Source organism: Diadema antillarum, unplaced genomic scaffold (assembly GCF_040938485.1).
Source record: "Diadema antillarum isolate AM-2024a unplaced genomic scaffold, OU_Dant_1.0 seq00000689_RagTag, whole genome shotgun sequence".
Lineage (NCBI taxonomy): Eukaryota > Metazoa > Echinodermata > Echinoidea > Diadematoida > Diadematidae > Diadema > Diadema antillarum.
The window spans coordinates 569,704-584,443 of NW_027271594.1; the positions used below are offsets into that span (position 1 = coordinate 569,704).

The window sequence follows — 14,740 nt, forward strand, 5'->3', positions numbered from 1 at the left end:
AATCACAAAATTCTGAAGTAACTAGTCCGTCTGGCTAGCCAAAATATTGCTTCAGTGTCAAAATTGATTCTAAGTAGTCCGCCTGGCTAGTATAAAAAAAAAGTTAAGGCTAATAGTGATCACCCCTATCCTGACAGAATATTAGCACCAAAATCCAGTGTTAATTTTCCTCCAAATACACACAGTGCTAGAAATTGCTCCTGTGCAATATTACTGTATGAGGCCACATACAATTTGTAGGTAGGAAGGTATTCCCATTTTGGGGAATTAGTGAGTGGGATCATGACCTTCCCATGGAATTGTCAAATTTTGGAAGAGGAACAATAAGGAATGCAGTACAGCTGTGGTAGAGGGATGAATATTGAAACTCTACATTACTATGCAAATTCAATTAGATGCCTTTTGTGTCTCTGCATGGACATCTCTCTAACTAATGAGTTCCATTTCCATTCTGTTTTAAGCTTTTGCTTTGTTGGTATCTATATTGATATATATCCATTCATAAACAACATCAGAATTAAACCACCGTTCTCCCATTCAGCTCCCAAGCAATCAGTTGTAATGCTAGTGTCAGTGTTTGTACACATTTTTCTTCCAACTGCTCCATTCATAGTGTCTCATCAATCATGATCGTTCCATGTTTCGACTAATATCATTGAGTGGAACTGTTGCGTTAACCGCATCTGCAAGCATGTATTGCTATGTCAGCTATTAATGTTGCTTTTATTAATCTGTTGAAATGGTATCTCATCTGTGCAAGTTCAAAATGTAAGTAAACTGACGATTGCTTGCCTTTTAATATCAGATATATGATCAGGGTTCGATGTATTTTATCTTAAGCTCTTATCGGGTACAGATTGTATGAGCTTTAATCGCATGTGCCAACTAGTTCTTGAAGTATCACAAGAATATATGGGCCACATAACATTACTGTACATAGCTATTCTATAAGTCTATGCATTCATACACACACTTACAAGTAACTTTATAGAATTCACAAGTTGCGTTGACTATCTGAAGTCGGCACAACTGTTGGTTGTGCATTTTCAGGCACGCAAATTGAATGTTTCAGTGTTGAGTGGGTTAATCAAACTTCCTCTACTGCTTCCTGCCAACAGGAGCTGGAGGAATCTAAGGATGAGAAGGCGGACGCAGAGAAGGTCACCCTGCTGGCCATATCCCAGAAACCCCTGCACAAGGTCATCGCCGAGCACAAGGACATCATCAAGGTGGTCATCGCCCTCAACAACATCGTGGGCAACTTCAAGATTGAGTGCCAGAACATCCTGAACGAGTTCACCCACTTCAGCGAGCTCTGGAATGAGGTACCTTGAGCCCAGAGTCGGCTGCTTGAGATGAACCTCCTTCTTGTTTCTGCCTATCAAAAGACAATCATGTGTGCTTACATGTAGTAATACCCATCAACTCATCCGTACAAGTAAATCTATTGTGATTCTCTAACTGTGGCATCTGATCTAGGGGTGAAGTTTTGTCATACATAAAAAGATACTCACCTGTAGTGTGAAATATTTTCTTCACTGAGATTGCTTCTTATCCACATGATAAACTCAATGTTTTTTGCAAATTTGTACAGTTTAAATCCCAGCTTTACATTTGATAAATAAATTCAATAAATATTGACAATTTGTAAAATTTGACAATCTGATCTGGTACAGCCACAAAGTTGTAATATGTTAGATTTATGTAATTTCTGCAAGGTCTGTCATTTTTTGTCGATACAGTCATTGCATGTGATTTAAGAAAATTGAATTGTGAAAATCTGCAGTATTTCATTATGCCACATTTCTCATTCACATCAGTTTTTATTGAAACATTTTTAACAGTAATTTTGTAAGTTTTTTCTGGGTTTTTGTTTTCTTTTTTTTGCCAATGACTCCCCCACCCACCCCCCAGAAAAAAAAAAAAAAACACCTTTACACAGCCAGTAGTAACTGCATCATATTGCTTTCTGTTATTTTTGTGTCCTTAGAGGACAAGTTCACCTTCATAGACATGTGGGTTGAGTGAATGCAGCAATATTAGTAGAACACATCAGTGAGAGTTTGAGCAAAATCGGACAATCCGTTAAAAAGTTATGAATTTTTGAAGTTTCTGCTCTGTCACGGCTGGATGAAAAGACTACTATAGCTTGTGATGTCACATGAGTATAACGAATATTAAGAAAGAATAAAGAAAATTCAACATATTTCCATTTTTCTCGCATAACAAAAGAGCACTCGACTTCTCTCTTTCAGAAGGCAGGGGGAATAATATTACCCTTAACATACGTCAGTAGCAAGTCGAAGAAATGTGCACTTTATTCAAAAAGTAAAGTTTTGTGAAATTCTCTGTTTATTTTCCTTATATAGTTGTACGCATGTGATATCATACACTGTAGTAGTCTTCTCTTCCAGCAGTGACTGCGCAGATATTTAAAATATTCCTAACTTTTGAACGGATTGTCCAATTTTCCTCAAACTTTCACTGATGTGTTCTACTAATTTTGCTGCATTCTCTCAATCCTTATGTATATGAAGGTGGACTTGCCCTTTAAGATCCATCGGTTTCTTGTTGCATACATGTAAACATTGTTCTTCTGTGTCATATTTTGCAGGATCCTGAGGAAAAGGTGAAGGAATTCATGGACACCAAGCCTTTGATGTCTGAGATTGAGTCCAACATGAGATATTACCAGGTAATTTGGGGTTTTGTTTGTGTGTGTTTGTGTGTTTGTTTTTATTTCCTAGAGAATTCATCCTTTTGATCTGTAGATCAAATCTTTCATGATGAAACCAGAAGACAGACTTTGTAAAGATTGAAATGACTCTTATGTGATTGGAATTATCAGTGATAGAAAGATGTTTTTGTCAAGACAACTGGATTATGCCTTGGGAGAAGCACTGAAATAAATGCTGTAAGTTTTACAGATAGGACTACAACAATTTCAGAAGGCATACAAATTAGTAAGGGAAGTCTCTCTCTTTCACGATGGCATACAGAGAATAAATAAATCAAATCAAATCAAATCAAATCAAATCAAAAGAGGAATAGCCTTGATGTAATTCTTACAAGAAGAACACCAAATTTTCAAAAGGCACTTTGAAGATTTCTGAGAAGCATTGGAATGTGTTTTATGGTATTGTGGGGAAAAGAAGGAGAAGTTTTCCATGTGTCGGTCTTACCTCTGGTTTCTTTATATCTTTTTTTTAACGTCAGGCTTATGAGCACAAGATTACAGAGATCCCGCCTAACTACCGTGTAGGTTCTGTCATCTGCATGACTGAGCGACTCAACACTGCCCTCGTGGCGGAGACAAAGGCGTGGAAGGTGGCGTTCGGCCGTGCCCTGAACTCCAAGGCCTCTGCCGACATGGCCGAGATCTTTGACTTCATCGAGGACCTCCAGAAGCGGCTCTCGCGCCCCATCAAGGACCTCGACGACGTCCGGGCGGCCATGGCGTCCCTCAACGAGATCCGCGAGTCGGAGATCCGCATCGACATGACCATCACTCCCATTGAGGAGTCCTATGCATTGCTCAACAAATATGAGCTCTTCTTCTCCGACGGGAACGCTGAGAAAGTCGACAGCCTGTCTTACAGCTGGAAAAATGTCACCTCACAGGTAGATAATGTGGAATTTACTCGCAAGAGATGTGTAACAACATTTGATGCACTGTTGAAACATTTCCTATTGTTTGTATTGGCTTTGAGACCAAGGCCATAATTGTTAGGATTATCAGCAGAGGATGGGTAGTGTATGTTTGAGGTGGAGAGGAAGAAATTAAAATTTCCTTATGCAAAAATCTTTACAGGAAAGAAATAAGTGAGGATGTTTGTGCTGCTGGACTGCACATTCCCAAAGTATGTCATATTGAGTATGAAACTAATAATCTTTGAGAAACACTTTGGATTTGAGAGCGAGATTTGTGGCATCAGATATGAAATGACATTCATGCCGCTGTGTGGAGCTGAGACATCTCTAGTGTAAGCTACCAGTGAGAAGATACATTTGTAGCTGAATTAATGTTAGATGTAAGCTAATTTGACTTTACATCAAGAAATTGATGATCATGTGTAAAATTTTTTGAATTGATGAAATTTTGTGTCAAGCTGTTTGTATTGCAGCTGATTGACAAATTGCCCTACATCACTGTAAATAAGCACTGAATTGATTAGTGTTTTAGTATTAGCCATGAAAAAGAAATGGGCATACATCTACATACTCAAACAGGATTCGAAGCTACATGTATGACCTCCTGATCTCCGAACAGGCATCTTATCCACTAGACCACCAAGCTTCTACACGAAAGCCAGTGCTGATTTTAATTCGCATAGCATGCATCGTTCAGAATAAGTGTAGAATTTTTATTTCACTATTTTGTGCATCCTTCCCCCAACTTCCCCCCCCCCCCCACTCTGCAGTCCATCACTGTCCAAGATCACCTGCTGTCCATCCAGCCTCAGTTCAAAGGTGACCTGCTGACCGGTGTGGGCGTTTTCCAGCAAGACTCCACCCAGTTTGTGGAGGAGTACAACGAAAAGTGAGTGCAAGATACAGAGCACTGTGTGATGGGTTTGGCTAGCCCATGCAGACGGATACATGTAGACTAGTAGAATCTATCAGTGTACTCCTCAACTCTACTCTGTTGGAATCTCCAGTGGAAAATCCTGATCTGTAAAATCTTTGTAATCATCTTGATAAATCAATGCTATGTTTATGTCAAACCATTTGCCAAATACTATACAGGTAGTTCACTCGCAGCATTTTGTATTTCATTTCCACATACAAATTTTAAAAGAGTGTTGAGTTCTTCCACAGTCATGTGCTTCATACATTGTAAATGTGGTATTGTGTTATTGTGACATTCAATTTCAATTTTTCAATTCAGTTGAATTTATTTGGAATTGTTCTGCAGTGAATATAATTACAAATGATATACAGTTATTTATTTTTCCAACACCATAAGGCATACAGTCTGCACACCTGAACATAATTGAAATTTATGGGTACAATGGACTGTTAATAGATTGAAGAAAAGGAAAAAAAAAACACGTGTTGATAGGGAGCTACTCAGGAGCTACTTATTTGTGTTTTTCTTATTTGTGGTCTGCTTGATTTTCACTGTTAAGGGATTCACTACACAAGCCACGATTGGCCATGAGTAGCTGATTGTGGAATTTTTGTTTATGTCTATGACAACTTGCTGCACAATTGAAATTGACATTGTGGTCTTCATGGAAGAGTAATTGTGATCATATCAGATGGTATGAGATCTTGAGGTCGGTTGTGGCGATCACGATAATCATGTACAAATCTTTGACATTTCGAAAATAGTTTACAATCAATGGAATTGCCATGACAAACTTCAAGATTTTAATACTATCACCACTATCACTCCACAATTTACATCATAATTGTTGTGAGGGACATTAACAAAGATTCCGTGATTGGCTACTAGTGGCCAATCGTGGCATGCGTAGCGGACTGCGCGTCAGTGGGAAGCCAGCAAAACAAGGATTACATAGTTAGACAATATTGCACAATTTAACCGGAACGATACTCATATAACTGTGCATGACTGTGTTTGTTTCATACAGGGGTCCCATGGTGCAGGGAATCGCACCCCGCGAGGCCAGCGACCGCCTCCAGCTATTCCAGGCCCGCTTCGACGAGCTGTGGTCCAAGTTCATCACGTATTCGGGCGGCGAGGAGCTCTTTGGGCTCCCGGTCACCGAGTACCCGGACCTGCAGCGCATCAAGAAGGAGCTGAACCTGCTCCAGAAGCTCTACGGCCTCTACAACGCCGTCATCGAGAACGTCAACGGCTACTACGACATCCCCTGGGTGGACGTCGACATCGAGAAGATCAATGGGGAGCTGCAGGACTTCCAGAACAAGTACAATCTCATTTTTTTTATATCTCTAACTCCCTCTATGTTTCTCACACTTGTGTGTACTGTAAAAACGAGGAATATCTGCGTGCATTTCAATCTCACGAATTTCATGAGAGCCTATATTTGCAAAGTTAGAATGCACTCGAAAGTTCTTGTCTGCACTGTATACATTGAATGCCAGTGGCAAATTGTGAAAATTTCATGCCACAAAAAAGGCTGTTGGCTTCAATTCACAAAAATTTTATGCCACAGATATATCTTGCTTTACAGTACATGTTAGCTTGTAAACTCAGTGATTGTTTGGCCAAAAAAATCACTATGATTGATTGGGCCAGGAAAGTCCCAAATGAATGATTTTTGTCAAGAAAATTTTGTTTTAAAAGAGCTTTGATGGAGTGTATTTCAGATTTTTGATAAACTTCATTCCTGTATGTCTTTCATCAATTTCACCAGCTATAAAAGACTGCAAATTGATGTAGGGAGTATGGCACCATTCAGAAACTAGCAAAGTTATGATATCTTGCTTAAAACTGCAACTTAAATGTAATTATATAACCTAGCTATTTGGGACACTTTCAAACATCTTTGTTTAATTAATGCTTTACTGGTATGTAGCCCATTGCATGTTTGGGACATCCATAATGTGTGCAGCATCAGGCACATTCCGAACTATCAAATTTCTTTGTGCAGGACTATAACTGATACTTTCATTAAAGAATTACAGCTTTTAGAGTAAATTTTACAAGTCAGGAGTCTCTTTTACCCAAATTTAAAGCAAACTTTCAATCTGTCTTGCTTCCTAGATGCCGCAAGCTGCCCAAGGCCCTCAAGGAATGGCAGGCCTTCCTGGACCTGAAGAAGAAGATCGACGACTTCAGCGAGTGCTGCCCCCTCCTGGAGATGATGTCCAACAAGGCCATGATGACCCGGCACTGGGACCGCATCGCCAACATCACCAGCCACACCTTCGACGTGGATTCGGACACTTTCCTTCTCCGCAACATCATGACCGCTCCTCTCCTTCCCAACAAGGAAGACATTGAGGTATGGCTCCTGCCGGCTCTCCAATATTACTCACTCATTCTTCTTTCTTCTGCTCTTTGTGCAAATGCAGTCCTCAATATGCCACGCCATACTATAAATCTGGAAAGTTTTGCATATATGAAACTTTTGTGAAAATTGCAAGGAGCCACGATTCACATTTGCAAAGTAAAAATGCAGGCAAAAGTTTTCGTCTGTGCAATCTAGTATATGTAGTACCCTATATGTGGTACACTTGTAACTTCTTCATGGTCGCCAGTTTGCTAAAATGTAATGCTGTATTGTTTCTGGTTTTACAGTATTGATAAGGTTGTTTGCAAGATGAAAGTAATCTTTGGAATAAAGTTTTCCTATGCTACCAGAATACTGGTACTCCAGTAGTTTAGCGTGTATCAGTTGAAAGATATATGCACATTCAAGAGACATGAATAGATATGTGAGAATAGTGATAATTGCAACAATAATAAGATGTTGTCAAGCTGTTGAAAACCTTGTTGATTCACTAATGTTTTCCAATGTCTGGCGCCCTCTATTGTAGGATGTGTGCATCTCTGCGGTGAAGGAGAAGGACATCGAGGCCAAGCTGAAACAGGTGGTGGCGGAGTGGAGCGTGCAGGACTTCCAGTTCTCCTCCTTCAAGACGCGCGGGGAGCTGATGCTGAAGGGTGACACCACGGGCGAGATCATCTCCATGATGGAGGACAGTCTCATGGTGCTGGCCTCGCTCATGAGCAACAGGTGAGGGCGGGCTTCGTTCTCTCCCTGCAACCAGTGCCGTATGTAGAGAGAGAGTCTGGCCAACTGCAACAAAATGGGCAGCATGTTGTTACTAATTACATAGTGCATTTAAACACGTAGTACGTGCAGGGTTGCTCGTGAGCTCTGGTCATGCCGGCGGCATTGGATAATGACATGGTGGCCGGAAATCACAGGACCAGTTATTGACCCATCATCGGTCATTAGTTGAAAACCAGGTTGACCAGATTCTATCTATGGCACTGCCTGCAATGAGGGCAGTCTTATTCGTTCAGTAGTGCTTGCCTCTATATGTACAAAGCTTTCGCACTTTGCCAATGAAGAAAGTTGTTAGCCTCTATTAATCATTGTTCAGTGGTAGGAAGCCATTTGCAATTGGGATATTTTGTGTGATAAGTTTGGATAACATTTTAGAATGAATGTGATAACTGTTGGAAATGTAGTGAGATATATTTGCCAATTTTGGATATAAGTTGTAAAGAGCAATGATGGAAGTATTTTAAAATGTTTTGGCTAAATGAAAAGTATGTATATGTGCACTCAAGAATCACTACTTGTAATTTTACGAACATGTTTTATGTCTTTTTATGAGCAACTTGAACATCAGCGTTGATGAGATTTACCCAGAGAATTTGTTATTTTGAAAAAAAAAAACATTTCTGTTGCTTACATGCCTAGTGACAGACAAGTTTTGGTTACATTGAGATCTCAACTCCAGATGCAACCTATAAGTTAATTTTAATCATCTTTTGATTATTTATGTCGTTTTGTTGTCCATGTGATCAGAGTTACCTGTCATGCCAAAGTTGTAGATTTTGTGATAAATGATTTTTCATCTACAGTTTGTGTGATACAGGTGATGCAGATACAAGTGTTGCTGCCTTTGATTTCATGCTAACAGCTACTCTTACCTGTATTCCACACTCACACAAACAGGTACAATGCCCCCTTCAAGCCTGAGATCCAGAAATGGGTGCAGCGGCTGTCCAACACCACTGAAATCATTGAAAACTGGATGCAGGTGCAGAACCTGTGGGTCTACCTTGAGGCTGTGTTCGTCGGTGGCGACATCGCCAAGCAGCTGCCACAGGTGAGATGTCGTGACCAAGCCCGCTTCCACGGAAACCAGTAGAATATTTGATGATCATTTCTATGAGTGATGGATTCATTGAGCGATGTCACCATTCCAGAAATCTTAATTTTGCTGTCTATGTATTTTGTAATGGCCGTGTAGATGTTGTTACATGTCTGACTGTTAACTTAACCTGTTGAAGACTAGTCCAGAGGATACTCAGGCAGGTGTCTGTTGGAAATATGTGTTATAGCAAAAACAGTCCATCCTCAATGTGTTAAATAATATGTCCTCTGACTGGTAGGATGAAATATTAGTATCCTTACATCAATGGGATCAAGTGTCAGTCATCACCCAATGCATATTTGCCACTTAACCCATTGAGAACAGACTGATTTTGCTACAACACGCATTTCTCATAGACACTTGCCCAAGTATACTTTGAACTCATCCTCAACTGGTTAATTGATGGGATTATCAAATGGATTAAAATGTTATGACTTAATGAAACCAGATACTCTAAACTCTAAGAATAAGATGATCATTGATGAGCACAAAACTGAAATAAGCCACCCCCGTACATTTGCTTTCTCCTCCCACCCCACTTCTCCCTATATCCCTACAGGAAGCCAAGCGGTTCAGCAACATCGACAAGTCCTGGACGAAGATCATGCAGCGGGCCCACGAGAACACCAACGTGGTGGGCTGCTGTGTGGGGGACGATACCCTCTCCCAGCTCCTGCCCCACCTGCTGGAGCAGCTGGAGATCTGCCAGAAGTCGCTGACGGGCTACCTGGAGAAGAAGCGCCTGGTCTTCCCCCGCTTCTTCTTCGTCTCTGACCCCGCCCTGCTGGAGATCCTCGGGCAGGCCTCGGACTCACATACCATCCAGGTAAGGACTGACAACGAGAGTTTTTGTGTCTTCACTCCATCCTGAAAAACGTCGACGTGATTTGTGTCTTTCTGTTAGACTATTACATGCAATCATGCAATCTTTCTAACGCAAGCTTTACCTACAATGTATGTTCAAAATTAATCATGTAGGACATGTAGTAATGTCCATTCATCCCACCAAAGTAGTTAAATATCCTAAGCACCATCTTTCCGATGACTAATCTTCAGCTTTAAGGGCACTAAGGACATTACCTAGAACCATATTATAATTATTTAGCATTCACACATTGTTCTGCTATTGACTTTGGTGTACACTATGGCCTCTTCGTTATCCCATGGATATCTCTTTGCACCTCGCAGCACCATCTTGAGGGTCTGTTTGACAATGTGAAGACGGTGGACTTCCACGAGAAGAACTACGACCAGATCCTGGCCATCAGCTCCAGGGAGAAGGAAAAGATTGACCTGGTCACTCCCATCAATGCCCAGGTCAGTTGCCATGACAACCCTGATATTTCTTATCGTGAAGTATTATCACAGTAACTATCACTCTATCGGTTCACTTTTTATTGTTAAAGTTTTGGTACTAAGTATAATTCAGATGAATTGTGATTAGTTTTTAAGATTTCCTGATTGTAGGAGAATGATGCCTGTTTGGTCCAGGTATCACATTCTCAATAAATTCTGTAACTTGAGAAGTTGAGTTTGCATCCATGTTTATGAATATTTCCATAGGACTTGATGAAAACATCAGCTTGATTGCTAGATGTATGAATGCCTTAAGCAGGAGAAAAAACATGATTCATGGAGTAGGTACGATAATGTTTCTGGATTGCAAGCCATTGGAGTTAAATGTCAGGACAGCGCACTCCTTTTTGTGTAAAAGCCCTTTGGATTGGCATGTTGGGTTTTTTTTTTTTTTTTTCATTATACCAAAATTTTGTTGTAGCTGGACAGTAAAGTGTATACAGCTGTATAGATTATGATTTAGGACCTGAATGTTTGCTTTGTTGCAATGAGAATTTTGTTACAAACATGCTCGTTATTATGGGAATGAACTGTACAAGGTTGAAACTTCTTTTTTTTCGGTACACCTTTCTCCTCCAGGGCAATGTTGAGTTGTGGCTGGGAGAGCTGCTGAAGAACATCCGGAAATCCATCCACACTGTGATCCGCACGGCCCACATCGCCCTGCAGGACAAGGAGAACTTCAACCTGATCGAGTTTGAGAACACCTACGCGGCCCAGGTGGGCCTGCTGGGAATCCAGATGATCTGGACCAGGGACAGCGAGGATGCCCTAAAGAATGCCCGCTCAGACCGAAAGGTTCGTCGTCTCCATCACTGTAAAAGTCAAAATCTTGTGTGGTGTGGAAATTTTTGTGCATTTCATGAGACATTAAACTAGCATAAAAGGAAAAGCATGCAATTTGTTTTTGTATTATTACATGTATATGTAATACTATTTTATGTTCTGATTCTATGGAATCAAGAACATGTAAGATTCATCTTACCCAGTCTAGTGCAAAAAATTATTTGCAAAATATGTATTCATTATTGTGGCTGCTGTTCAACACCCAGGGTGAATCTGTTGGAGGGGTCGGCATTAGTCACCTGAATTCTGGTTGTGTTGTTGGACAGGTCACTTCACTATCCGTTAAAATGGTACATGAATTTGATGACGATTCCGTGCAATGCATTTGCGATCTTTAGGTTGAATGCACTGTATGTAGATTGCTTCTCGTTCTTGTCAAGGTGTAAAACATTTGTAGGCGAATGCAGATCTAGTCCCTTTACTGGCTATGATGTATGTAAATATCAAGTGTGATTAGTGATCCCTGCAACTTTAATAGTCCCATGCTAATAATTTCTGTGTCCCCTTCACAGATCATGGCGACCACCAACCAGTACTTCCTGGACATGCTGAACATGCTGATCGACATGACCACCCAGGAGCTCACCAAGTATGAGAGAACCAAGTTTGAGACCCTCGTCACCATCCACGTCCACCAGAGGGACATCTTTGATGATCTGGTGAGCAGTGGTGCCCCAAATCCTAACGCTTAACCTTTCCCAAGTGACCAGCTGTAGAGGATGCATTTCCCTCGTGAAATAGGGGCATTGATAGCCGACGCTTTTACTTGATCACATATTGGGCAACCCAACAAGTAGTCAAACTGGCCTGTAGCGGACACGCAAGGGAGCTGAAAAAAAGGTGGCCGTTATAGACAAGTGGCCGCTATAGACAGATTATATAAAGGCAACCACTTAGTATCTGACTTTCGTTCGCATGATTGACAGACTTTGGATCCGAAATTACATTAGCCCAGATCAAAAGTCGTATAGTTTTGCGGTGGCCTTAACATGCTTTTTCTCTTGGAGGGAATTGTTTTTAGTGGTTATATACGGCAAGTGGCTGCTATAGACAGGTGGTCGCTAAAACAGATTTGACTGTCTATATTTTGTTCACAGAACTAGTAAATGAAACATTGCATCTATCTTATCTTATAAGATTTTCTGGCTTTCTGCCACAGTTTGTTTAAGTCATGCACTGCTATAGATATTGTATAGGAGATTTAAGTCTGAAACAGAACACATGGTATTTGTAAAACATTCCATATGTTCTGCAGTGGATATGGGTATCATATGACAGGGTATGTTTTCTTCTGCATCTGACAGGTGCGCATGCACATCAAGTCATCCAATGACTTTGAGTGGCTCAAGCAGTCTCGCTTCTACTTCAACGAGGACACCGACCAGTGCATCATCTCTGTCACCGACGTCGACTTCGCCTACATGAACGAGCCGGTGGGCTGCACGGACCGACTCGTGATCACTCCTCTCACTGACAGGTCAGCTTTTACCCTAGTGTGGCTCAAAAGGTTAATGTGTCAATGGCTCACAAGGAGTATGTATAAATGGCTCACAAGGTGTTAAAATGGCTCACTAGGTCTATGTGTAAATGACTCACATGATGTATGTGTAAATGTTTAATGGCTCACAAGGTGGTGTTTTAGAGTTGCACAATTTGTTGTGTAAGGGATTTCCTGTGCAATGACAACTGTGTGAATTCAACAGTCTCATGCAGATTTCTTCATGAGAAATTGTTATACATGTAGCTTTGTGTAGCCACTTGAGCTCAATTCTCAAGAATGAGTGTGTGGGGTAACATCTACGTATGCAATGAATTGAACTATGAATTCATTGTATCATATTAGGCTTTGATAATTTGAGAGCTCAATCCATTATATGGGTTGTGCATTAACAAATCCTTGTTTTTAAAGCTGCTTTCAATTCAGTTCAAATTCATATTATCAAACCAGTAAAACATCCAGTGAAACGTTATTTTAGTTTCTCTTAATCCCTTATGTTACTTCCTATATTGTAAGTGATATATACACGTATTCTAGAATTAACTTCATTATCATCTCTGGTTGGGATTGTAGATGTTACATCACCCTGTCCCAGGCCCTTGGGATGAGTATGGGAGGAGCCCCAGCTGGCCCTGCAGGAACAGGCAAGACAGAGACCACCAAGGACATGGGCAAAGCTCTGGGAAAATATGTTGTCGTCTTCAATTGCTCCGATCAGATGGACTTCAGAGGTCTAGGGCGCATCTACAAAGGTAAAGTTCCTGGACTCGTGGTGGCAAAATTAGATCAGAAGTGAATGTGTTTGCATACAGTACATTGTGAATATCATATTTAGTTTTAAAGTAATGTGTGAGTGGATTGATATACCAAATGAATTCAAGATCATCTGTCATAAAATCTGCAGAGATGATTGATCAACATCAGAATCCTTTTCGCAATATTGGCAATAACAAAGTCTCAGAACCACATTGACAGAGAGCAAATGATGACACCTTCACCATTTCACATCCTGTGTTAATTAATGTTTCTTCAGGTCTGGCTCAGTCCGGTAGCTGGGGCTGCTTCGACGAGTTCAACCGTATTGAACTGCCCGTGCTCTCCGTGGCCGCTCAGCAGATCTACATCGTTCTCATGTGCAAGAAGGAGCGCAAGAACCAGTTCATCTTCACCGATGGAGATGTGGTCGACATGGACCCAGAGTTTGGCATCTTCCTGACCATGGTGAGGTTACCTCCATCCTCATGGATGCTGCATTCTGTTGATTTATTCACTCATCATGTTTGAAGAAGAGATTTTGATATGGTCCTGTTTACCAAAAAGTAGCCTCTTTAGTGTTAGCATTGCTCTTCCAGAGGGCCCTACCATTATTATAACCCCAGCATTGTCATCCATCCACTTGTACGCCTGTGTCAAAAGGGACATGGCAGGTAAAAACATCATGTCCAAGGATTCAAGCGCTTGACAGGACTTGAATTTGGAACCTCTGTTTCAAATTCAAATCTTATCTAATAATCCACAGTGCTCCCACATGGAGATGAACCCTTAAATTTTTGATCTAGTGGAACACATATCAAAGCTTGATTTGAAGAGAGTTTTGGTGATGCGGTGAAATTATTAAAAGCCTATTTTGATATGAGCATATCCAGTGCTTCTAAATGGTAGATCTGCCCCCATTTTTCTTGGCAGTATCAACTTTTCACAATTGCCAAAGAAATATGTGCCTTTGTGTCTCTCGTGTTCTATATTAGTTCATTACATCTTCTGGTTGCAATAGAATTATAGTGCAAGGTTGTTGTATTGTGTCTTGCACCCACAGAAGTCAACCTAAAAGTCGCTTTTTGTACTGGTCTTCCTCAAATTTTGCCCCCATCAAAATGCATCATATTGGTAGTGAACTGTCTTGAAAATATCTGCACCTACACTTGTACCCCATCTTTTCACCCCATCCACCCCTCTCAACAGAACCCTGGCTACGCCGGACGGCAGGAGCTGCCCGAGAACCTGAAGATCCAGTTCCGCACTGTGGCCATGATGGTCCCCGACCGGCAGATCATCATGAGGGTCAAGCTTGCTGCCTGTGGTTTCCAGGGCAACGTGATCCTGGCCCGCAAGTTCTACACCCTCTACAAGCTATGTGAGGAGCAGCTGACCAAACAGGCGAGTGGTCATCAAAGACAGTTTGACCGTTGCATAGATCATATTCACAGTTTA

The 14,740-nt window shown here is 41.0% G+C and overlaps 1 protein-coding gene across 1 annotated transcript in view; it reads left to right on the plus strand.

The window, feature by feature from the left end:
- LOC139737328 (dynein axonemal heavy chain 5-like) overlaps positions 1 to 14,740 on the plus strand; it is a 92,057-nt gene that overhangs the window by 36,807 nt on the left and 40,510 nt on the right. The window contains 16 exon segments of the mRNA XM_071648001.1: positions 1,119 to 1,325; positions 2,615 to 2,695; positions 3,217 to 3,621; positions 4,422 to 4,540; positions 5,598 to 5,897; positions 6,698 to 6,938; positions 7,474 to 7,673; positions 8,628 to 8,781; positions 9,389 to 9,655; positions 10,018 to 10,146; positions 10,765 to 10,983; positions 11,544 to 11,690; positions 12,336 to 12,508; positions 13,103 to 13,281; positions 13,563 to 13,750; positions 14,492 to 14,686. Of these exon segments, the coding sequence (XP_071504102.1) occupies positions 1,119 to 1,325; positions 2,615 to 2,695; positions 3,217 to 3,621; positions 4,422 to 4,540; positions 5,598 to 5,897; positions 6,698 to 6,938; positions 7,474 to 7,673; positions 8,628 to 8,781; positions 9,389 to 9,655; positions 10,018 to 10,146; positions 10,765 to 10,983; positions 11,544 to 11,690; positions 12,336 to 12,508; positions 13,103 to 13,281; positions 13,563 to 13,750; positions 14,492 to 14,686 (3,204 nt within the window).